Source organism: Cinclus cinclus, chromosome 5, assembly GCF_963662255.1.
Source record: "Cinclus cinclus chromosome 5, bCinCin1.1, whole genome shotgun sequence".
NCBI classification, from domain to species: Eukaryota; Metazoa; Chordata; class Aves; order Passeriformes; family Cinclidae; genus Cinclus; species Cinclus cinclus.
The window spans coordinates 15,186,516-15,212,811 of NC_085050.1; the positions used below are offsets into that span (position 1 = coordinate 15,186,516).

Here is a 26,296-nt window from a genome sequence, read left to right on the forward strand (position 1 = left end):
GAAAAAAATTAGTTTATTTTATAAAGTTTCACATAAATACACCGGAATAAAAACCAAAACAAAACAAAAAAGTAAAACAAAAATTGAGGGCTTTACAAAAATATTATACAAGAAATATACTATGAAAAGAAATAACAACAAAGCCAACTCAGATACAATAATAAAAACACAAAAGTTTTAGATTTATTAAGCTGCCCACAAAGTTAATGGATTACATGGCTTTAAAATATCTGGATCGACAGCAATTTTACAAAGCATAAACTCTCATAGGACTGGGTGTCTTTCCCACATAAAAATATTTCTCATGTCTTCGATGAAAAAAAGACATTTCTTGTTTCAGTATTTTTATTAAATGATGGATATAGTATCTACTGGCATCAGCTAAATGTAAATGAAAAATGCTGGATCCTTTAAATGATTAACTGATGAAATAAAAGTAAAAAAATGAACAAAAGTTACTTTAAATTACTTTTCCTTAAAAGCTGATCTTTTTCTGAAACAAGAAATTTCAGGTGCAAGTTGAAAAGCAGAAAATATATTACAATTGTAAAAAGTTTTACATAGTTATGTTAATGAGATCCTGAGCACTGATGACTTGTTAAAATATGGCCATTGTTTGATGAGGAAAAAAACAACCCCTTCCAATAAAATGCACTGTCAGAAATTTGCCATGAGATGCTGTTTAATTTTCAATTATTTTAATTGAGGTCAGTGCCAGTATCTAGTTGTATGACAGTACTTCCAAGAAATGTATATGGAAGCTTATACAAGAGTTTTCCCTAATGAAAAATTGGATAGCTTCAGTTTAGAAATAGATACTGTATCATTTGAAAAGTGTTTCTTTGAAATTTTATTTTGAAGAATGCTGGGAAACCGTAATTAATTACCCACTGAGGTACATTGCAGTGGGCACTGCTGCAGAATAACCTATTGGGAAGCTTGTGGTGTGGGGTTTTCAGATTTAGTCTCCTGGCTAGCAGGAGGTTTGCTGTTCCACGGGCTGTTATTTCCCAGTGCAGGTGAATTGTTGAAATCTTCTTCATCATCCATGCCATTTGCTGCATCATACTGTGTATTCTCTAATCTAGTGATAAGCCTTTCGTCTTCATCCCCGAATTCGCCTCCCATCAGAGTTGGTTCTCCTACCACCATCACATCCTGTGAACAGCACCCAATATTTGTTATATGGAAACCTTGAGAGAGAAAAAATCAACTTAAAAAAATTAGGTTAGAGAATTTGCATCTCTTTAACTTTGTGACATTTGAACAACAGAGTTAAAAGTTCCCACATAGTAGGAACAAGGAGAGAGGCTTATGCTTTATTTCTAATATAACTAAAAACTATGACACATCTCTATAGCCGCATGCTCATGGCTCTGGATCTCAGAAACCCCAGAACTGAAAAGCAGATAGGCTGAAAAATATGCCTGATTTTAAGCAAATAAACAGGCTATGAAACTGCCTTTAAATTTCTCCTTGAAATACGTAGCCTTTATCCAGTAAATCCATCCTGAGCCATTTTCTTTGGAAAGGCACCAGGGTGAATCTCAGTTGGAACTTGGTGATATGCGTATTTTAAAAGTAGTTTAAAAGAAACCACATTTCTTATCCTCAGACTTCTCAAACATGGAGCACAGCACTCTAATAAAGATGGTAACTCTCTTATCCATAGCCAGCCAAGCCCTTTTACACATCCAATATACTTGACATTCTGCTACTTAATTATGGTAATTAATTTAGGTAAAGTTTTCGATAAAAACAATGTTCACACTGATTTGACAATTTGCATAGCTAATTAAGTCATTAGCAAAAACCTGCTGATTGCCAACAAGCCCTGAATTTACCATCTGTTATTTCATGGTGCCTGTCACCTAACTCCATGTAGGCAACCCTGCCGCCAATCTGTGCAGTAAGAGGACCAATCTGTCCAGCTGGTACCGTAAAAGCAAGATGAAGAGTGCTAATTATAATTACACTGATGAAACTAGTACTCATCAGAAACTAAAGCATGCAAGAAAGAAAGAATTCATCTAATCACTGCTTTAAGTACAAATTGTCCTTCCATGAAAACAAGTAAACCGCCTACTGTACTCCAGTGCATCACAGATTTGCTGCAAAAAAACCTAAGCAGCATGGGATAGAAAGGTGCAAACTTGAGATTGGAAAGCAAAGGTGCAAAGCCAGAGAGCTCTCTTGTTCTCCCTGTTCAAGGGAGAATCAGGCTGCTGTGCTAACAGCTAAAGAAATATGTGGGATGCATATTTTCATGCAGCTCAGGTGTCAGGGCATCAGGTAGTGCTTGGTAGAAGTGCAGTAATTCCAGATGTGTAGTTTTGTTCCTGCTGATTTAACAAGCCCTTCCAAGAATCCTGGTGAACAACAGATTCATTTTTTAAAGGATCTGTTCCTCCTTATGAATGTTAAAAGCAAACAGAAGACAAATGTTTGCATTTAATAAGGTTTCTTTTTAATCCGATATCTACTTCTTCCACCACAACACAATACAAATTATTGCTTGCAAGTGTTTACATTGGTTATTGATATCCTTCAGCAAAGGCTGGCATGTTACAAAAGAATGTTTGTGTCACATTTTCAGCCTGTGCTATGTAAAAAAATTGTGAGTATATGAAAGTTGTTACATTATTTCTTCTTTTCTTTGTCTGTTTTGTTACTCCATATATCCATGAACTACTTGGTTAAAAAAAACCTCACACACAACTTTGTGACATAGAAGTTTAAAAGACAAAGGTGTTCATAAGCAAAAGTTTATTCTAATTTATCCCATCTCTCTAAACAACAGGCAATATTATTGTGCACTGCTGAACCAGACCTGACCCCACTGTATTGCGAGGGCATTAATGACGAAAGAGACCTGGCAGAGGACAGCGAGTTGGGTGTGAGTGTGCAGAGATATATGGCAGGCAAAAAGGACCACAGTGCCTGAAACACAGAACCACAGACCGAGGTGGCAACAGTTCCTTTTATTTCAACATTCTCAAGGACGGCCTCAAGTTCACTCTGTTGCCAAACCAGCAAGAGGTCAGTGACTCGGATGAGCCTTAGACAAGCACATCAAAAATCACTGTGGGGCTGCAACAGCTGGCTGGGGAGGCCAGATGAAAGAATTAAATATGTTTTATGTCCACAAAATGATTGGGAGGGGAAATATGCTTAACAGCTGTAAGTACTGAAAGGAAGACAATCACTTTAGGCCAATCTGAGGAGATGTAGACTAGGGTACTAAGATGGCATTAAGTAAACAAAAATGTAATCCCCACTGCTAAGACAATATTCCTGTTCCTGATAATGGCAGGCTGAGGATTAATGAACCCACTGGAACAGTGCTAGTTTTACTGCTCAGGTCACCTAACACTAGGCTGGGAAATAAATCTCAATCTGCAGTAGGAAACATTTGTGCATCAGTGGGGAGATGTTCAATGACCTTTTAATTACTTCCACCTCTAATTTCTCGGGTTTGTTGCAAATATCATTCCTTCCATACAATGACTCCCCCTGAGAAAACAGTTTGCACTTGTATTTCCCTCTATGCTATTGAGTCTCTCTCTCTGGGAATTGAACTACAGTTATATTGGGGTTAGTGGAGTTTTCCCTCTATTTAAAAGATAGATATCACAGCATTCGTTACAGGACATCTGAAAAAAAATTCTGGCAATCTTGCCGCTTGTATCAGGCAAAAGTAGTGTCTCAGGAAGCGCACATGCTGTCTCCTCCCCAGAGGATTCTGCTCCTCAGACTGAAAGCTGAAGACCCCACCAAGTGCACCCCATTGAACCTCCACTCACTAGATCCCGTGCAATGACCACCAACCTCTGAGGAGGACTGGAAGTGACTCCTTTTAGAGCCCCTCAATGCTTCTCCTTAAATTGGCCAGTGGGGGTCACTGCTGTTGAATGACACAAGGCTCCATCCCTCCCAGGGTTGAGGCTGCAGCTCTGGAGTGCTCCTAGCTCCTGCTCATGGAGTGAGAAGCAGAATCCAAGAATTAAACCCTAGTCTCTTGCATGGCAGCACACATGGCCTAGTTATGGTAGTACATATTTGACTAAATTAGTTTAAAAAAATTTAGACTGTAGTCACTCAATCTTATTAATTTACTCTGTGATTAGAAACAACATTTTTGGTCAAGGAATGTCTTATGATAGTAAAATATTGTTGTAGTGAAGCACTGTAAATAAAGCAGTGGTTGTTTTACATTATGTGATAGAAATGTAGTATTTTATAATATAACCACAAAAGCAGCTTTCATGTATATCATACTTTTCATCCTGTAATAACCCTAGTTGCCACCCAAACTGAAATTGATGCATATAAACTATACACAGAGATCACTTCACACAACACTCAAATGCAAGCACTTCTATTTAACAGACTGATCATTTCTAGTTTGTTTTATTTTGTTTTGTTTTGTTTTGTTTTTGGTTTTGGTTTTGGTTTTGTTTTTTTTTAATCAAGTCTCGAAATTTAGCACTGCCCTGCCCAGTTGAATAAATACACTTTTAAACTCGGGATCATCCTATGTCTAAACAATGTCTTAGTGAAGTCTGGAGGTAAAAATATCTGATGGGCCATGTAAAATTCCCCATGCCTGAGCCTTCCATCTTTGCTGCTGTTAATACGTAGCCTTGCCCAGTGTGTTACAGTGATCAGTTCATAGTGACTCTCTTGTCACAGTCCCCAGAACTAGACAAACTTCACAAGCCAAAGGTAATTAAAAATGCCTGGCACTCTCAAGTATATAATTCATGCATATCTCATCCTTTCAAGGACTGGAATTTGCACTTGTTTGAGCAGATAGCATACCTCTAAGTGCTAAGTCAAAAGAAGAAGGGTTCCTCCTCTTGCTTTCCTTCTTACAGAAATGTGTTAGTAGTATTTACTTTAATAATTTACATCTTAGCTCCTTGGCACAAAAAATATTGATGACTGAGAGCCCTGCTGCTGCCCACACCCATAATGGTCACTGCTTCCATGAGAAGAACATCAGACTGATGTTGGTATTGAAATGATCTTTACAAACAGAACTGACATTTTAATTAGGTTTCAGAGTAAACATTTTCTAGAGAAAAATCTTTCACATCTCATCATAATTCTCTGTTAACTTGACATTCTGTTCTTTCTTGGAATGTTTTTCCTAAAGCACAAAAACTGGAAACAAAGTTACTCTCTCTTATCTCCTTACTACTAAATCTTAGATTCTGAATTGCATGGTTTTGAGATGTGGGATGATTTCTGACACTAATCTCTAGCCCTGGAACTGTAGCTCTGGTTCCATTACAACATCCATTACAAACCACCTAAACCTATCCCAATTCTGAAAACCATAAGAGATTGTATTGCTCCCTTCTACATCAGCAGATTTATTTATGGAGTTGGTTTCTGAGGAGCTTACAGAGAGCTACAAAGAGAAAGAGAGACTATTGATGTATGTAACTTGCTTAAAGAGTGCAAGAAGGTTCTACTTAAGACTCAGGATGTAACAAAGAATGTTTCATTTACACAGTGGCATGTCGTGATGATATTCCACTGGGTTCATGGTTACAGCATTACACTCATCTTCTTTAGTAAATGAAAACAAAATCCACCCATTGATTTCTGTAGTAATGACTGGGAGCAGCATAGAGCAATGATTCTTAGAGTTTGTGACAGTTGTGGATTGCTATCAAGTTTCAAATACATGTGCCCTGTTTTAATTAAGTTTACAGAGAGTAACATTTAGGTGAAAACAGCTGTATGTAGCTTTTGTGATGATCTTGCTTATACCTGTAATCCACAGGTCACAGCGTACAAATCACTGCCCTACAGTACAAGGGTTTGGGCTTTCAAGGAAGTTTTATTTGAAACAGAAGAATATGAAAAATGCTAAGGAATATGATTTTAGCCAGTAAGAATGCTTGAAAACTGAGCAAAGGCTTGGGAAAATATTGCAGCTAGCTTCTAATACTAGAGGGAGTACTGTGCAAATGATAAGACAATGACACACCCAAATTAGGTAACTAACTTCTTTAAAATGATAGAAAGACTAAAATTAGAAAGGCAGGTTTTCTATGAACCTTGCAGAAGGATGCTTGCCCAGCTTTGCTCTTTGTCTAGAGCAAGTGGAAATTGGTGACTCCTGCTTCTGCCCAATGAGCCTTCCAAAGATCAGATGTGATTGAGAATATGAACAGATCCAAGTTTAAATTACTGGCATCTGCTGAGACTAAGGCAGATGAGCGGACTACAGTTTCTGGGTCCCTGTCCTGTCTGTTTTCTTTATGCACTAAAACCAGTCAATGCATCTATGGGAAGCACTGGCAGTACTGAGCCTGCACCCGTGAGAGTCTGAGAAAAGAAAACTTCTGGTGATGGAAACGTTTTAGTACTTGTGCTATTGGACTGACTTTAGCAGCACATAGTTCTACTTTCACCACACTACAGTGTGTTGCATCAGCACCTACAGGATTTGTTTGGGTCAAAAGCATCACTGGACAAGCAATAGACCAACATAAAAATGATTTGTGTGGTGCAGTCATGTGGCACACAAAGCGCATTTGTGTTAAGAATGTGGGAAATATGTAGGAAATATGTAATACATAGAAAAGATATTAAACAAGGGACTTGGGGCAGAAGAGGAACGTTGACAAGATACTGAAGGTCTGCAATCAGTAGCCTAAGAATCAACAGAATCACAGAAACCACTGTTTATCCCACCATCATAAGAGAAAATGTGTACAGTAGAGAGCAAGTGACTCTCAAAAGGACAAAAACTTGTATTTTATTTACCACAATTGAGGAAGTACAAACAAGAGTTAGAGATAAGAGGACAGACTGAGAGTGAACATTTTCAAATTCCTGATGAGAGGGAAGATACCCACCAACTAGCAGAGACCCTTCAGATGCTTTCATCAATTGTCACTAGAGATGTATCAGAATGTAACATCACTGTGGAACTGCTAATAAATTTAAGGCAACACAAGGATACTGACGGAGTGGGCTTCAACAACTGAACTTCAGGATGCCATGCCAACCTGACCCATGCACCAAAACACAATCACATCATTTCTCTTCCTGAACTTGGCTCTGCATTGTCTGCACTGTCCCTGCCTGGACAGCTGATCAGAAAATAATGCAGGTGGAAAAACTGGCACAACCTTCTCCTTTTACTAGTAGAAGAATGTCTAGGTGACAAGAAACATTCCCTCATTAATCAAGATTTTCTCAGACCAATGTATTTATCTGAAGAGCTGGAAGGGGCTGTGGGGAAAATGAGAAAACTCAGAAGTTTCAAGCTTTGCCATAGCTGATCGTACTTCTGTTTTCCAGACAGTATCCTGAACATGGGACATTTGCCTCTCCAGGCATTAAGACCTCATTAAAGAAACAGAAGTTAATTGTGTGAATGAGAAGTGTGGATGAGGTGCATGGTAAAATTCACATATTTGTCGGAGTGTATGCAGCATTAATGTAGGAGCAAAACTGAATAATTACTAATGTCCTAAACCAAGAAACATCACATAGAATAGAGGCTAAGAAAACAGTATTTAATCAGAATTAATTTACTGTCAAAGTTAAAACAACACAGAAGCATAGAAAAGACAGGAAGTTAGATGTGATTATGGTGGAGAGACTGACTTTGCTGGCAGGGAAGAAATTATTGGAGAAAAAGTTGGAATACAGGACTTCATATTAATCCAGGGTTGATATAGATATGAGCTCATTTTGGGGGTCTCCAGAGACGAGGATGAAAAAAATGGAACTGAAACTAGCTCTGGTTATTGGAGTAATCTGGATAGAAGATGCAGTGATTCCATTCCTCTTCTCTAATAAGGAGAGAGGAAATACTTTTAGCATTGAAAGTGAATGATTTCAGTAGGGTGGGGTTTTTTCCTGCTGAGCAGGAAAGTCCCATTCACAGAAAGCTGTAAAGCCAAATGAGTATTTTAGTGAATTGAAAACTGCCAAATTTTGTTCAAGGATCTCTTGTCTTCTATTGCATGTAAAGGAAACAAAATATTATCTATTAAGTGATACACTTTAAGGTACAGTTATGGTAAAGAAACAGAAACCAAGTTACTGCTACCTGCAGCTATCTTCAGAAAGCAGTGGTATCAAGGTCCACTTCAAAGAATGCATAATTTTGAAGAAGTGTGGGATAACATCTCTTTATTAAACTGAAAAGCCTTGAATAGTTTCACACCAAAATATCCTCCTGCTAAAATTATTTTGAGTTCTGTCTACTCTACAGGGTGGCCAAACCATCAATTCCATCTGGTTTGCTATCTTTGCTGTGGGGAAGATGGGAAGAGCTGTTAGTATGTCAAATCGAACAGCTAAGCATTTTCCCCTTTACAGATGGAAAGGAAAAGTGCCCTAAAAATGGAACCTGATCTTCCATAAAAAAGAGTTTGGACCATTTTGCTACGCTGGTATAGAAAGCAAAGAATATTGAAAAACATTGAGTAAAAACATCCTGAACGTAAATGAAGGCTAAAAATCCATCCCTCATAACATAATAAATTTCACCAATATATCTCAGATGCTCAACTGTCATCTCCATCAGAAGAGCAGCCTTGACTACTTCATCTGTCAAGAGTGGCCTTCAGCACCTGAAGTCACTTTCAATATCAGTGGGAGTGACAAGTAACTATCAGAGGGCTCAATCACATTCAAACATTCAAATACACACGGCTACCATGGAAGGCAACAAAAGTCCTCCCTCCAGAGAGGAGCAGGCTGCAGAGAGGCAGGGGTCAGATTCTGGTCCTTCTAAACTCTGAGCAGGGTGTAGCTGACAGAAAATTATTCTACTGTCCTTTAAAGTTGAAGACAGCAGGGAACTAGATGATTGCCTGTTTTTGCACTTCATTGCAGTTTTTTCTTAAATATGGTTGAATATTGATCCAAAGGTTTTTCTGGCAGATACCATCAGTGGGGCAGAGTGGTGCCTGCCACCAGGAGATCAGGTAGTCAGCCTTCTGACTGCTTTGTACTGCCAGAAAAACACAGAGATGCCTATATTAGGGAAAGAATCTGTCTCTGGGGGTGCGAGCCAATTTTAATATGACAAGGAGGAAATATGAGTTTAATGTACTGAAGCCCAAAGCTGTAAACGAGTGGATTGTTAAATCAGTTGCTAAACAAAAATCTTCATTTCATTTCACTGGTATTAGTCTACTCCTATTTTTTTTTAATTTTTTTTTTCTCTCTTTTTTTAATCTGGATATTCAAGCTTCCTAGGAAGCGTCTGCATTGTGCTAACAGAACGCCTATATTCTTTGTCAGGTTTCAGAGGACACCTAACCCTTTCCTACCTGCTGATCAGAATTCAATATTACTATTGCATCAGAATGCTATTCCCAGGGTATGACTTTATGGTTCCTATAATATCAAATTCATCTCCCAAGCATTAAAATGCATAAGCTGTCTCCTTATTGACTAAGGCACACTTTGTCACGATTTGGGCTCTGATTACCCCATATTGTGACTAAGGCAGTAAATGTGACATTATTAAAGTGCTGGTACAGTTGCTATTCTGGAAAAGACTTGGTGTCTCCCTATACAATTAGGATGTCAACAGTTACAGTTAGCAGGGTGGATAAGATGAGAGCCATCTTCCAGGGGATTTACCCTCTGCAAGTGGAGTGATTGGACGAAGAGATAAGCTCTGCAGGTAAGTAAAATCATAACCTGTTCCTGTTCAGCATCTGAACCTGGCACCAATTAGAGGGAAGGTACTAATACAGAGAGACCAGTGGCTTCCTCAGGTACATCTGTCCTGCACCACTGGGACACATCCTCACTTAGCACCTGGCAGATGAATTCTGCAAGGCTCATGCTATGTCTAAAAACCCAAGGCCTAATACAAGTCCCACCACTAGTGGAGGGACTCCCCTTGACAGAAAGGGGAACTGGCCCAGACCTTTAAAAAAATCACATCTGATCCTCAGCACACTTCTGTTTGACGATCCTGCATTAAAGCTGCACTGCAGAACAGCTTCTTCACACCTCTCCACTAATTCCCCAGCTTCCACAGCACACTGTGCAAGATTGCCTTTTGCTTGTGATAGTTTCGTCTCAAGAATGCACCTTCTTTACAAAGTATGCAAAGAATGAAAGCACTGTAAGTGATTCAGGCCTAAAAGGAAAGTGAGACTTACAGGTACCTGACTTGATAGATTCAGGTTTGCAGCAGCTGACTTTTTCTTGCTGTTGGTACTATTTGCGTTGTTCCCAGCACTACTGTTGGAAGTGCTGCTGGTAGAATTTTTCCTTTTTCTCCGTTTGGTTGTTGGTTGTCTTGTGGGTTCTGCTGCAATAAAACGATAAGAAGGAAAGCAAATGGCAGAAACTGTAAAGCATGAACTAAAATGATCCATAAGAAGAAGTGCTGAAATATTCTTTCAATTAATTTTAAATTGTTAAGTTTAATAGTTGCAGTTGTGTTAGATTTAACATACAAACTGTAGAATGATGTTTGGACCCAAACCAATGGAATCTGCTTTCAGTTTGTTCTGATGGATTCAAAAAGCTTATTGTCCCAGCATTGTCTACAAAAGTATTCAAAAGCATTTTACTAATGGGAGTATCATGATAACGATCATAACGGTCCAAGTGACTGTGGAACTTGCCAAAAGTCACACAGCAAGAAATGGTGTTAAAAAAAATGCAGGTCTTACTGTGATGTAGGGTAAAGCCAAATGACCCAGCCAGAGACAAAGGCTGAAAGAGATTTCTACCCTACTGCTGCCATCCATGCAGCAAGCAACAAGCAGCCACCCTTTGAGTTCCCTTTACATCCTGTGTGGGCTTCACCTTTAAAACTGCTGCTCCCCAGAGACCCCATAAAGTGTGCTAATGCCATTGTCCTGCAAGCCTGCAAAACTCACATTGAATCACGACAATTACACTGCTTTGGTTAAACTGGCAAAGCACACAGGGGCAATTGTTCTTCTCAAAATTTGGCCTGGGCACCCATGTGAACACTCTTAGATACAAAAACCTTTATAAAATGAAAAAGGAGATTTAATATTTTGAGGTGTAAGAGGGAGAAGGTTAGGTCCAGGCCTGTAAATAACTTGATATTAGTCTCAAAGACAATTAATTATGAATTGTAGCTGTAATTTCAGAGTCACAGCAGGAAGCAGGATTACATAAACAACGAATTCTAATGGAGCCAGTAGGCATTTTGCATTCTATCTACACATATTTTCGTACTAAATTATATCCTAGTCATAGCGAAGCCATCTCAGTGTGCACATCTATAAATCAGTTGTGTCAGACTGAAATCATAAAATATCAGAATAATTTTCAGGCTTGCTTTGGAAGCATTGTTAATTTTTATTACTTTCCTTTATAAGTAAACTTTCCTGTTGCTTCTCTATTAATTTTACTATAAAATAAGTGGAATATTGGAAGTGAAACATACCTGGTGGGGCCACCATTCTTTGCCATTTCTGAAACAAGCAAGTCTTCAAGCAGTCTCGAGGACTTAGATTGTAAGTTTTATGTCTTGACATCAGCTCTTGCATTGGCTCCAGTATTACACACAACTGGAAGGAAAAATCAGAATGGAACAATTTAATCCAAGCAAAGCCTCTACTGATCAGTATTTACATAGCTGGAAATTATAATTGTATGTTTCGATTTTTTTAACTCTTTCTAACAAAGCATGCCTTGAACTTGTAGAATCTGCAACTTGTACAAGTTTAATCTGCATTTGGACTGCAAAATCAAAACTCTGAATAGGGAAAACTTTTTCTTTATATTTACTATCCTAGGTAATTTTTGGATGTATTAGATAAACTACAACTCTAGTCTCCCAGGTTACAGAGATTTCAGAAGACTAGAAAATGTTCATGCTTCATTGCCAAAACTGCAAAGATTAATAAATAATAAAATGTCCATAGTGGATTATCATTTCCCTACAGCATTTCTGACCTGCTGCACAGCACAACGAGAACTTCTTGTAAATGATCTTTTAATTTGATATTGCATGCAAAATAATCCAGGTAAATTTGGGCTTTTTTTTTTGTTATATGATGACTAAACACTCACTTCTTATCACATGAATGACACATATGAGAAAAAAGAGAAGCATTTTATTTTTCTTGTCTGCTTGAATGTTGAATATATAACAGAGAGATTTTTGAAAACATGGAATTTCAAACACATTTCTTAAAATAGAGTCTTACATATTTTCTTTCTGTTCGCTTAATAATTAAAATTATTGCTCACTGCTTTCTACTCCTGTTAGCACAGCAGATCCAGCAGAAAGAGCACTGCACTGTTTTCTACTCTCCTGTTTATAACCAGAATAATTTCCTCATTTAAACCTCACTCAAAGCCATAGAAGGCTACAAAATTCCACACATGTAACTGAAGGCTTAGTCTTGCTTGCCAGAGCCTTGGTTTTTAGGCATCCTAAATGAGAAAAAAAAAATCAGGTTGACTTAAAGAGTCTACCTGAAATTTTCAGGGCTGCCACATAGGAGGAAATGGTTCCTTACTTGCAAACTGAGCACATATAATAAAGAAGTAGCTGGCACAGAATAAGCATGGAGCCTGCATGGCATGTCATTTTTAGTCACTTTACAAAGCAGAACTGCATTTAGAAGCAGGGACAGGTTTGGATTTTTTTTACCAGAAGAAGGGCAACAAGTTGATCAAATTATTAGAAGTTTGAATGGCAACTGAAGAAAGGAGTAATTTAAGCAAAGTCTTGTTTTGAATTATTTACTGAATTTTAGGAAGTTTTGCTGAAGGAATTTGCAGGATTTACTTAATCAGGAGATGTTTTCCCTTCGTTCTTTTCCAAATATATAGGACAGGAGACAAATGCTACTCTCTGGGCTGCAGAGATGAGCAACTCTTGTTCCATTCTCCCCATGTGCACCCTTCTCTCATTCATATAAGTATGGATGCAAAGTATGCAGGGAAAACAGTTAAAAGGGAGCTGCCATGAAGTCTGACACTAATTCAGCATTTAAATATTACTGTGTATTGGCACTGCTGTTTGATGAGCCTTTCATTAACAACAGTTAAAACAGAGATAACATAAAGCAGCAGGAAGAATGAAGAGCTTCAGTATGAGAAATTATTTTTTTCCAACTGTAGAAATTGAATCTGCTATTGCCTCATTGATGTTTTTCTTACATAGTTTTTACATATTTTTTGTAAATAAATATCTACAAGATAATCTAACAGACAGAAACCTGCTATGAGATAGTGCACTCTGGATTTTCATCTAGTTCAATTTTATAACAAAAATCAAGATCTTCAGGTCCTAAAATATATGCAGGATCCAGTTTATGCTGCAAAAAAAGGCATACAAAAATTGTTGTATTCTGAGTTCATATTCAATTTATCCTGAAACCTGCAGGTGCTTGCTCAGGTTTTGGGAATGTGTGTATGTGAGAAAGAGATTTGTGATCATAATGGACACCATTGTTTTGACTCTCAGAAGTCTGGGTTTCTGATACAGCTGCCTAAATTTTATCATTATGAGCTGATAGCAGCAAGCATGAAAAAGATATTTGTGATGATTCTGAGCAAACTAGTTACCCTGGTCAGAGCACTAGACCCACATAACTCTACTGCTGCTGGGACTAAAAATATGTAAATATATATGTAGGTTCATCCAACATTTCCTTAGGGACACTTTATTCATGATATACTTACTCTTCCCTAGATATTCATTATTGGCAACAAAGAGAATGTTTCTTCTTTATCATCTTGGCAAAGATGTTTGCTATTGTGCTCTAACCATAATGTGCACTGAGAACTATTCTGTCCCTGCTGCCTGTGGATATCTTGACTGCTAATACTGTATATATTTTCTTTCACTTCACACACAAGATTAAAATTGAATACAGACCCAATATGTAGAAATGCTTGACTCCTCTGACTTGCGTAGAGAAAAAAATATGGGCACTCAGGGCCCTACTCTAGGACATGGGAAAGTCATCTTCTGGACATTTGGGAGCTGTACCCACTCACATGAATTCTTCTGGTTTTTCTGGGAATTCACAACCATTTTCTTCCTCTAAAGTGTGACAATTTTGAGATCAACTTTGGATACTTGAGTAATAGGAGGGCATTGAACTCTGTAGTTTTGAATGCATCTAGCTCATGTGAATTGGGCAGAAGTATAAAGTGAACTGGATTAAAAATGATTGATATCAAATCTCACGGTCTTTTTTGGCGACCTTTGAGACCTACTTGAAATCTAGAGTGACTCAAACCCAAATCCTTTAAAGGGGAAATGACTGCGCTCCAATTATCTTAAGGAACTTGCCAGTGACAATCAGCAGCTTGTTTTTTTTTTTTTCCAAAAAAGCTGGATTAAAACTATGGGGACAAGATGCATTTAGAAGCTTGATTGACCAAAACCACCTGCTGTCTTTAACCACTGGTGAGCAGGTAACTGGCAGGCTGGATTGACAGAGTGAGTTCTTAAAACAAAGCTAATGAAATGTTTTATACTCCTGCATTCATTGGCATATAGAAGAAGCCTGAGGCTTAAACTGCCTATTCCCCACAGATCATCTAGTCTCCCTCTGTGAGATTCCTTCAAAACATCCATTTTAACATTTTTTTCAAGCACTAGAAAATACCAAAATGTAAGTTTTTACTACAGTACTATATTAATAATGTTTGGAACACCAACAAAACCAATCTCTTATACAAGCAGTTTCTTCACAGCTTGAAATCAGTCACCCAAGACAATAGCCTAAAGACCTCAAGAATTTAGTGCAGTGGTGATGTATGATTACAGGAAGAATTTCTACATTCCTAGGAATACAGAACCTTTAATGGCAATGCTTGACAAGACAGATATTTCCGAGTTCCACACTTAGGCAACACTAGAGGTGGGATCCATATGCCTGTGCACAGGTGTCTAGCACCAGGTGAATTGACCTAGATGATGCTGGATCTGATCCACCAGATTGCTCTTGCTGTCCCAGAAGGACACAAAGCTCCATGTGGATGTTTCAGGCACTAGAATGTGTCTTAATTGTGTGTAAAGCCTAAAGTTAAAAGAAAAGTTATGTTCGTTTCAGCTTTCAAAATGTATTTGGAACAATGCGTACCATAATAGATTAGCTACTTTCCTTCTGCAGTACTAAAACTCACAGAAAGAACTCCACATTATGCTTAGTAACCCGATATTATTAGTATTAGTTTCTAGACATCTTATCTGAGCTCATTGTGGTGATTTCTGACCATTACTCAGAACCACTGCTGTTTCACTGTCAGAGCTGTGAGGTGGAGCCAGCTCTAGGGATAAACCTTCACGCTGAGAGATCACTGGTAGGAGCAGCCTGCATTTATGGGTGCACACTGGGACCCATGCACACATTTTGATACTATATAGACTGGCAGTGAGTTTCCTGGAGTTCCATATGGATCTTCTGGACAATTCATCAATTAGAGGGCTTGGATCCAACTTCAAAAAATGGCAATGCTATATACCCTTAGGACTCAAGGAAGTGAAAATAGGGAATATAACAAGGCACTTTTGTGGGTTTTCTTTTCTCTTTGGTGTTACTAAAACACATCTGGAGGAATTCGATTTGTTTTTTAATGATTTTTTTTTTTTTTTGAGAAGAAGACTAGCATTTACAGGTTTCAAAAACCAGTGTATTTCAAGAAGGGGTTTATATGAGGAGATAGTGGTGACGCTGCAGACAGGAGATAAAGGGTTCTGAGAATATGGAGCCACACATAATTTCCTGTAATACCTCAGTTATCAGCAGAGTGCAAACTGGCCTTCACCAGTGAGGGGTGGTATTCAGCTCTGAGATCACTCCAGTCACACCAAGAACAGTTTAGCCTTATGATTTTTGTTCTAATGCTGGGTTTTTAGTCCGTTCCAAGAACAGATGCTCATTCTGGAAGCAGTGAAGATTAGCAGTAAAGACCGATGTGAAAGCTCTCTTTTGCCTTTTGCATACCATACACTAATATAGTCTATTGCTAATTTAATTAGCGATTACCCTTCTCATGAAGCCCCTTGCCTCCCCGTTTGCAGTAGGGGAGGCGATGCGGTCCTGCCGGAGCTGAGCTGCAGGTGGCAGAGCTGCCCCAGCCAACAGGCTCCCCTGCCTCCGTGCCAGCAGCACAAAGGAACGGCAGCCCTTCAGCTTTTTAATGCCTTTTGCGTTTTAAAGAGAAATCCGTGAGACTCGAGTCTTGCCATATTTAGCTGGTGACACTACATAATCACCCAGCCAGTTTCTTTAAATCAGGAAACATATCTGGCCAGTAAGCCATGTGGTCAACAAGTCTCATGGTCTACCAAAATAAGCAAGTTTTAAGTATCTTCCTATGGCTGCCCAATTTCTCTGTATACATAAAAGTTTCACTAACTACAATTTAAAATATGGAAATATCTAAAATTTCTCATGTAGATGACACGAATGTTAATGTATAATGTAACATCAGTTTTTCTGAATGAGCCAGCAAGGAACCAGGCAGCAGTGAGAGCGTTTCCTGAAGTTCTACTAAAATGTAGTTTTAACTCTTTGGTGCTTGAAACTTCTCGTGGTCAAATGCCCATATTAATCTCTTGAAAATTACAGGAACTGATGTATGTTCAGAGCACATGCTGATTTACAACCCCTCCTAAAAGTGACAAAACCCTCACTTGAATGGGAGTATTAATCATTAGCTAATATTCAGGTAGGATATTGACAGTGAAGGTATACCTGGAATACAGTGTGCAGCCTTGAAGAGGTTCAGTTCTTTCTTTTAGAGCTCATTTTTTATCCTCCACAAAGACTCTGACTTATTAACCAACAAATCTAAACACAAAGACATTTTATTTCTGTGCGGAAATGCAGTCTTCCCTCTGCACACCCTCTATGTGCTTTAGAGAAAACAACTTCAGTTAATGCTGCTAGAGAAATTCTGACTCCAGTGCCTTTCCCTGGAAAAGGTCCCATTTCTTCAGTGGGGCAGGATTTCTGAAAAGAGCTAAAATATCTCTGCACATCCACATCCACTGTTTTATGCCCATCCACAAGTACACATTTCCAGATGTCCACAATATGTTACTGATACACCTGCAGTGAGGAAGGGGACATGCTATGGTTATTTTTTCAGGCCCTGTAAAAGAGCTATACCTGGAAGTTTGACTTCCTGGAGTCATTTCAAAACCCTGTATGAGTTCCCTGGACCCCCAACAGCATGGCACTGAAACAGGAAAGTATTGCTGCAGTCCTCAACACAGTTCATTCTTTGGAGTTAAAAACAGAGAAAGCTTATAGCTGATTTTAAATTTCTCTGCTCATGCTTGTTTTTCAGAACTAATGTAAGTTTCATTTCCCTGCAGAACAGAGGGAGGAATGAAAATTTCCTAGGAACATATTGCTGCTTCTTTCACTGGCCGGCTTGCAATTCACTGCTTAAAATAGCATGTGTTTTTTAAGAATCACATGTGAATACAGAACATTTTCATCTTAAAAACCATCTTTGTTTTCCATTAAAAACATGGAGATATAAATGAGAAATGTTTGGGGTCTTTTATGAACTGAAAGAAATTAGGTGTTTTCTTACATACTTGTTTTCTAGAGGGGAATGCTATGGCTTTGTTTGAAGCTCTTGCACAGTTATGTCAAGTCAAATACAAGACTCTTCCATCAGTGCATTTCAGTGGATCAGCTATATCCATGGTCCTTCCCTGCAAGATAAACTTTAAGCCAAAGGAAGGGGCTTTGAGATTCCCATCTCTCAACTTACTGTTCTTGCTCCCTGCTTTCCCTTTCTGAAGTCTCTATGCCCTCCTGCTGACATGTGGAACTAATAAATGTTCATTGTACATCCCAAGTAATGACATATATGGAATAAATAAATGTTCAATTTTGACACTAGTTAGTGTAGCAAGCAGCGAATACAGTAACTGCTTCAACTTAAATTATAAACCCAGTTATTTTAACCTGAATATTCAAAATCCAGTCTGCACAGAGTAGTTTATTTTAGTGAAACCTTAGATGATCTTTGGGACAGAATGAAGAGCCAGCTCTTAACCCCAATAACTTAAGTAGTCCAATACCACAGAGTAATCCCTAGCTTGTTTACTGTGTCTACTGTTATATCCATATTTCCAACTCCTTCTGTGCCAAAGATTTTTTAAATTGGCAGAGTATAAACAGACTGAAGTCCTTGGGTTTGCTACATAGGTAGGAAACAATATGAGTTTTGAAATCTACAAGGAGGTGGGAAACTGCTTGGAAATATGGTTTAAGCATGCTAACTGTATTTACTACTAAAATAAAGACATTTTATTTAAATTGATAGCAATGAAAAGGTTTTAAAACTGTTACTAAGAATAATTTCTTTAGGCTTTGACTTAAAATCTCATTGAGATGAATGATCTTTTCTTTCAGAGATTACACCTCTGAAAGAAAATGTTTTAGACTAGCTCAGGGTTCAGCAGTACAGCATTGCATCAGGTTGAACTTGGCTCATATTTTAAGTACATCTCCAAAAACATATGGAGTAGATATTTTGTGTTAGTTTTAAAAAATACAGGACAAATTTCTGCAGCACAATACCATAGCAAAAGCAGATTCTGGGACAAATTCCACAACTTGAGATTTACAGGGTTTGGGATATATTTGATAGCTACCTCTCAGCACAGAATAAGGTTCCATGCTTTGTGATACCATGCTGAGTCAAGAAATATTTGTATTTGGAATCACCTAAGAAGCTAGGAATTACAATTTCCAGCTTAATACTTGCAATATTAGCAATCAGTTGCATCTACAGCTTATTATTTGTACAAGGTCAGAGCTACACATATATTTTACAAAATACTGAGCTCCTTCAGTTCTAAAGAGATTCCTATCTTAACTAGATAAAAGGTAAAATACTAAGCCAGGAATAATTTGGCAATAGACAGATATGCACATAAAAACAACGATTTCATGCACCTATCTAGATACAAGTCCCTTGAGGACTACTGATATATATTTAATTGGTTCTCACATGTTGACACTTGAAAATATGGTTGTTTTGCCTGTTGCATGTCATACAAAATGTCATTCATTTAATTGATAATTTGGTTATTTAGGAAACAATCCTGCCATAAGGCTCCTGATGTTCACTATTCCTTTTGTGTGTGTTGCCAACCCTGGAGGATGCAGTGGGATGACACACAACTGCTGAAGCTCCATGCTGGATTCACTAGCAAATACTCAACACTCAGTAATGTTTATTCATCCTATGTTATGCCCTGAATGCCAGTCTAGGACTCTCCAGTTTCTCACTAACACCCAGAGGTAGCAAATGATTTCTCAATAATGCAGTGTTCAGTTGCTCAATTGCTCCCAAGCTACATAGCTCATCATGTTTAGCTCATCATGTTTTTACACTGTTCTGCATCTGCAGCCATTTCAATTCACAGCAACAGTGATAATGGAAAGAAGCAACATTCATTTCAGGTAAGACTAAGCTTAAAATATGTTTTTTCAGGCAAATAACTATGAGTAGATATGAAACAGATCTTAGCACAGCCATCACCAGCATTGCAGCTAATTCCAGTTAGAGTTCTGCACCCCAATTAATTTTTTTCCCCCTTTTTCCTCCTCCTCTTCCTTTATATATCAGCTAGTTAACAACTTCCACCATTGTCCTCTCCTCCATGCACTCTGGAGCAATTCAGGCAACTATGGAAACTTTGTTAGCTCTTGTGGCTATTAAGTCTGCATTTCCTTGTGAGGGCACCATGACAGCATCAAAACTGTGTGCCTGGTCAGCAGGGAACCCAACTTCCATTACAGTTCAGAAAGTTTCTTCCTCCCTCCTTGCATCCCAGCAAGGACTGCAGGTTCCTCGCTCCCTGCAGCGTGCCCAGGCTACCAGAAGGAGTCTGGCTTTAACAGTTCCAAACCAGGAAAGCATTCCTGTCTAAGTCCCTGCTCCTGCACAGCTGCTGCTGAAGTGCTCTGCAGACAGCTGAGCACATTCTTCCCTGGAAAGAAAATAATTTGAGGGCCTATTTAACATCATATTGTATTAAACTAAACAGTGGATTTCTAACAGTGGATATGATCAGTCTTAGTGACATCTTTAGTTTATAAATAATGAGTGGTGTGAAGCACTTTCAAGATGTCACATCATGATTGTTGAACTGGACAGATGTGCTCTCCTTTCCTTGTCCAATGGAAGGCTGGAGTGCATTTGTGGAAATGACTTTGACATATACCTTATTTAGTTATCACTTTATTCAGTCCACTCACCTTTACAGTGTGCTGGAAGAAATTCTGTTTCAAAATATCCTTAAGTATTAAAAAAAAAAAAAATATTTCAAGGCTCTCAGTCATTGCTGTAAGTATTTGATAACCCTCTCCCCTCAAACTCTGAAAAGTTTTTCCTTGTGATTTTGCTTAATCTTTTTATTTAAGATCCATTGCTTAGAAAGGGCTTAGAAAGGAGTTCTACTGTTTGTAGTTTTGCTTCTCTCTCTGAAGTCTTAATGTTGTTTTAAAAAATTATTTATATTTTTTTGATTCTTTGCAAGAACTTCGCAACTTTAAACTCTTCCTCTCATTACCCAGACATTAAAAGAATATCCTTTAAACAAATGCTCTTTTTCCTATTCACCTTCTATACAATGGGGAGATGTTTTGAAAACCCCCTCCCTCAAGAGTATCACACACAAGTCTTTTGGGCTTTTGATTTTGTTTCCACCATCTGGGCTCACAGTTCTTCCTACACCAAAGTGAATAGTGAAGGTTATCTGCTTCCTTTCCCTTCCCTTGATGACAAGCCAGACAAAGTAAGGGCACTTGGTTTCAATAACATAAGTAGATATTCCTGGAATCCCAATGGCAGAGGCAAACTGCATCCAGTTGCTGTATGTATTTTCAGCTAATGAAAATAAAAGGACTTATAGGATGAGTTTCATCTTCTTCCTGATGGCCTTAGCTCTGAAGGCCACGAAAATCTACAATCTGAATCACTCAAATCTTGCTTAATATAGTCTATATCCTCTTTATGGATCTCCTGGTGCAATTTGGCCTCATCCAAACTACAGACTGGCACTTTCTTCAGTGAGGACAACCTACTAGAGCCTTTTCCTTCAGCAGAGATCCTAGCTGCAATAAAGGACTAATTGCATTAAATCACAAGTCTGTATCATAAAGAAAAGTCTTGGACAGACCATCATATTTTGTGATTCTTCTCTCACAATTATCTATCTAGTCAGTGATCAATAGGAAAGATTTGTGCCTTACACATCTCAGATAAGAATTAAGCTCTTAAATGATTTTAAGAGAGACCATAAAATTTATCTTTGTAATTTAATTTAACATTAGTGTTAAATTACATTTCAAAGTGCATCATGTTGACTGCATGATATGATCTTTTATACTGCACTCAGTATTGCAGTGAGTATCAATTTCAGAGAGCTTGTCAGGACAAAATGAAATTTTAATGCAAATTGGAGCAGATTTATTAATTTCAGTCTATAGTGGATGTGGATGGAGTTCCACTGTTAGGCAAGGTTTAAGGCTGGTCTGTAGTAATTAAGAGGAGGAACTAAGCACTTCGCACCAAATATTTTTTACTTAAGCCTTGTCCTGTGAACGAATACCTACTTTTTAAAGTCCAATTATAGGTTATGAATTGACAGAGAAACACAGTAGCTGTTGTTTTCTCTCACTGCATTTCAGTGGCCTGGTGCAAAGCACATGGCATTTGAAAGCCTTCTTAATTTAATTTTCTCTAGATAGTTCAAAAATCATACAGTTTACAAATTTTTCTCTTTTCAATATTATTGCCTCTGTTTCTAACATGATCACCAATTTTACTTCTTGCACAGTACCAAGATAAGAACAAAACAAGGGTGTCTTCGGAGATTGCCATGCACTTAAAAGAGGTTCATTGCTCTCTTATTCTTTGCCAAGCACAGATATTTAATAATCAGAATTCCTTAATAATCCACCATCACAGCCAGTCCAAACAGTATCTCTAGGAAACAGCATTGGAAAGTTCTATTTCCTTGTTTGCCATCTCCCATCATTACCACGTGTGATGCTGTTACATGACATTTCCTTCCTCTTTATTTCTCCAAAGGCAAACAAGCTCCTATTCAGCAGTTCTGAGTCAAATCCTAACACCTGATATTTCTGATATGCAAACTGTTAGCTTTTTCTATTTGTGCAACAATGAGACCTTATCAGTTTTGCTGCTTTTCATTTTGACTATGAAATGCATCCACTATCACTCTTCACCTGTGTCCCTGGCAGCTCCCTTAGGTTCAGATGGAATCAGGTATGCTGTTTGTCTTGTTCAAACTACTGTTGATTCAAAACAAATCACAGCATTATAAAAAAGATCAAGAGTGTAAGGACTCCATTTGAATGCTGACAATTTTTAGTGTGGAGCTGTATCACAGCTTGGAAATAAGTTTAGAAATGTTTTTGTGGTACAGAGGTCTGCAGACAGCAAATGTTGACTTAAAGTTTCTGAAAGCAGAACAATAGGAGATGTTATACCTGGACAAAATAAAAGTCCAAAAATTTAGTGGTGAGGTTGAAGTCTTTTGGTTTGCCTATTATTTTTGAGGCTACTTCAAAACACAAGCCACAGACGAAGACAATCTCTATATTGAAAAACAAAATGTCACATTCACCTTTGATTTTACAAATTCACTTCCATATATTGTTCTATTTTCAGGTTTCCTTGTACAATAAATCATTTCTCCTCTATACAAAAGATACACATAGATTCATAGAGACTGAGGCAATACAACAACTGTGATTCATCCTCCAGACTAACGTGTACATAGCAACTCTAATTTTATTTACAACCATGAAAAAAGAAAGCTTTTTCCAGAATATAACCAGCTAGCTCTTCTGTGTCATGAATCTCTTCCCCCATCCACATAAAATCCTCTTGTTTCTATACTGCAGCTCAAGCACAAATGCAGTGTTTTTCACATAACCAGTTCTATTTTTAGCCTGAATTGTAGGAAGTCTGCAGCATTAATAAATGGAAGAGAAGCACAGAAGTACACCGCATGGTAATGTGCCAGTGCAAAAGCTACCTTGGCCTTTAGCCAGTGAACTGTGGTTAGATGTTAGAGCAATGAAAGTAAAAACACCACTTGTAATGGAATGATTAATAAGCTGACAAACTTCCATGCATTTATTTCATACTTTTTGAATGCAAACCTTATTAATACCAACATATTTTTATTAGTGATATCTCTCAGCCTGAAGCACAGAAGATTATATGTATATGTATATGTATATGTATATGTATACATGCAATTGAGGTTTGCTTAACTCTATGTTCAAATAGAAAGGAGGATACTTTGCAGTGCAACCTTGAGAAAGAAAGAAAAAAAAAGAATAAGGAAGGAGCTTTCTTATAAACTAACATTGCAACTCCAGTAGGCATAAAACCCATTGTTTCATGATTTTTCTCTCCTATTGACTCTGCAACTCCTTGTTTGACACCATAATTCTGAAAGTCAAAATGCTCCAAAGCTGTTACACAGAGGACAAAAGTTCACAGTTCTTACAGGGACACAGAGTCTTCTGTAATCTCTTCACTTCTCACTCGATCCATAAAACTTGTCCCAGCACTGTTATGCTGTGGACAGATGGATGTTTATATAAAAGACCTTGTGCCTGAATAAAATTCCATTTTGGGGTTATATAAAAACAGCAATTACTGGGAAATGGAACTTTTTAATTAAACATATTCGAAGAAAGCAGGGATTAATGACTTTAAAGTAGGGAGTATTTAATGCTTGCAGTCATAGATCATCCACTAGTGAAGCTGCATTATCACCATCAGGCAATGATGCTTTTAAGTATCGATGGTGTGTGCATTAATAAGGCTTCAAAAGTTTTCATGACAATATAATTAGCAACACAACTAATGTATAGTATACATACGATTAAAATAATGCATGAATAACCTTAATTTACAGCAACATCTTCACAATAAATAAGGATACACTTCAGATCAGGCTAGTTGTCCCTTGGCCCAGTGCAAATAAACTCCACATTGAAACTTTTAGGCAATGCTGACGTGGAAGAGTATGGTCCCTCATAATTACACCAGAAAAATGTAATAACTGCCTATCTGACTCACTGATTTGCTGGTAGGAAGGAAATTATTGCTTTGCACTTCAGTTAAATACAGGCAATAAAACATAGGAAAAATTATTTACTGGCTCTGAAATTGTGCCTGCACAGATCAGAGCCTGGGTCGTGCCCATCTTAAAAATCCAGCTCTGACTGTGAACCTCATATGGATCAAATACTATATAGTGAGAAGAGAAACCCACACACTGAAGTCAAAAGAGAGAAAAAACTGAAACACCAACATTAGCTTTGTTTTTTCTGTTAAGAATTTTATTCAGGTACAGCAAAATCAATACTTGTCCTCTGACTGTACACAGTGTACTTGAGCTGTTCTGTCAGGATCTATATAGAAAACAGAGATGGAATTTTAGGTGGGTGGATATGATGATCAGGTGGAGGTAAAACACAATGGCATATGCGGCCTCTGCTTCCCAGAACAACTGCATCTGGCAGTGCTGTGGGGACATTGTGTGGGGACACTGTCTGGGGACACTGGCACTGCCTTACACCTGGTCTGAGTGTCTGTGCTGTGAAAGTCAGCCCCAAGGAAACACACAGGAAAGTGCCATGACAGGGCAGCTGCATCTGAGTGGGGAGAGTCCAGCCTCTTCCCACCCACCCTGCCCTTGCAGCACAGCATGAACAGAAAGAAGAAGTACCAACAGTGCCAGAAAACTGAGAGTTCCTACACATGTAGAAAAATCAGGATATCGAATCTGCCTGGTCACTTAATTTATTAGATACTAGATCATTCTGCAGCATTATAGTACATGATGCTGTATCTCAATTTGACCTCCCTGCACTAAACTTCTGAGACATTAAATTACTAAAATCTGCTCTCCCTCTTTGTCCATGTCCAGAGAGACTTATGCCATGAACTGAGTTAATAAGCAAATAGGAAAAAACAACCTTCTTAACCTTTTCCATGCTTCTGGTTTTCCCTCCCTGGTTTGTGAACTCATTTGTGGGCCCTTTGGTGGTTACCAGAATCATCACATGCTACTTGGGGTGGCTGCTGGCTGGTCCTGGTGTGTGCCTTGAAATATCTGTGTTGAATTTCTGGGTTAGTTGTACTGGTGAGATGGAAAAAGGAGAGAGCAATAACACACAACTGTTTCACAAAAGAAACCTGTCATATTACTTAATCCACAGACTACTTAGATGAATAACTGAGCTGCCAGCTGAAAAGGAAATGTATTTTCTGGGAAGTCTTTCAAATGCATCCATTCATTTGAAGTTCTCAGTAACAGCAATATTGAGAAAGGTCTTCTGAGCGTGTATCAGTGCTACCAATTGCACTGCAGCACTGCTCTCAAAGCTGTTAAAGTGTGTGTGACTAAGGTTGTGCTTCAGCAGCACAGCAGCCCTGGTGTTAAAGCTCTTGGGTACTGGTGAGGCAGACAGCTGTGCCTGTAGAAATTAATTTGACCAGTTCAATATTTTTCAAGAAAATGTGAAAGATTATTTTTGTATCAGCATGCTTCATGGCATACAAGGGATCATCTGCCAGCTCCATTCCAGCATCAAATCAGGTATTGCCCAACACAGACAACAAAGTCAGCCTCAGCTTCACAATGGATGCTCTCTTAATATAACAAAAATATAATTTTGCTCTCATCTGAGCCATTCTAAATTTATATGGCTTGATGACCCAATTGCTAATGGGTATGGAACCACTTATGGGTACATTATAAAGTACAGTATTTCTAAATGAAGGCGGTGAGGCCTATTCTTAAGCCCTCAGGGAGGGTTCCAGTGCAGCACTTGTGTGCACACAACTCAGCTCTGCCTGCTCCCAGCACAGGGTGGTCCCAGTCACACCTACTGAAAACCATCCTCACCCAAGTTGCTCTGAAAATGACACCAAGACAGTTTGGGAGACAGTGAGGTGGCATGGGATAAATTGAGAATATGTGCCAACAGGGCAGATATTTATATGCCAGCTCTCAATGCCACAGGTCTGTCTCATTTACTAGTGGAAATGCAGGTAGGGAACATCATCTACCCAGTGACAGCTACAGGTGGTGGCTGGAATGTCCTGCTTGTTTTCCATAATTGAAGAGGGACTGCACTAATTGGACAGACTGACATTTCTGGATGAGGAAGTCAAAATCTGTGGTCTCTTGCAAATAGCACTGTCCATATATTACTGATGCATGTAGAGGGTGTGCAGTGGTCCCAGTGCTGCTGGGGAC

General features: G+C 38.4%; 1 protein-coding gene across 3 annotated transcripts in view; it reads right to left on the reverse strand.

Moving 5' to 3' along the window:
• Positions 1-927: 927 nt before the first annotated feature.
• Positions 928-26,296, reverse strand: part of LDB2 (LIM domain binding 2) — a 212,071-nt gene continuing 186,702 nt past the window's right edge. Inside the window, exons 6-8 of one of the 3 annotated variants that reach the window (XM_062493404.1) lie at positions 11,426-11,549; positions 10,164-10,309; positions 928-1,158 (exon numbers count right to left, since the gene is read on the reverse strand). In XM_062493404.1, coding sequence (XP_062349388.1) covers positions 928-1,158; positions 10,164-10,309; positions 11,426-11,549 — 501 coding nt within the window. Of the gene's footprint in view, positions 1,159-3,866; positions 3,972-10,157; positions 10,310-11,425; positions 11,550-26,296 lie in introns of those variants that run through there. The other 2 variants (XM_062493403.1, XM_062493405.1) reach the window with 2 other exon arrangements.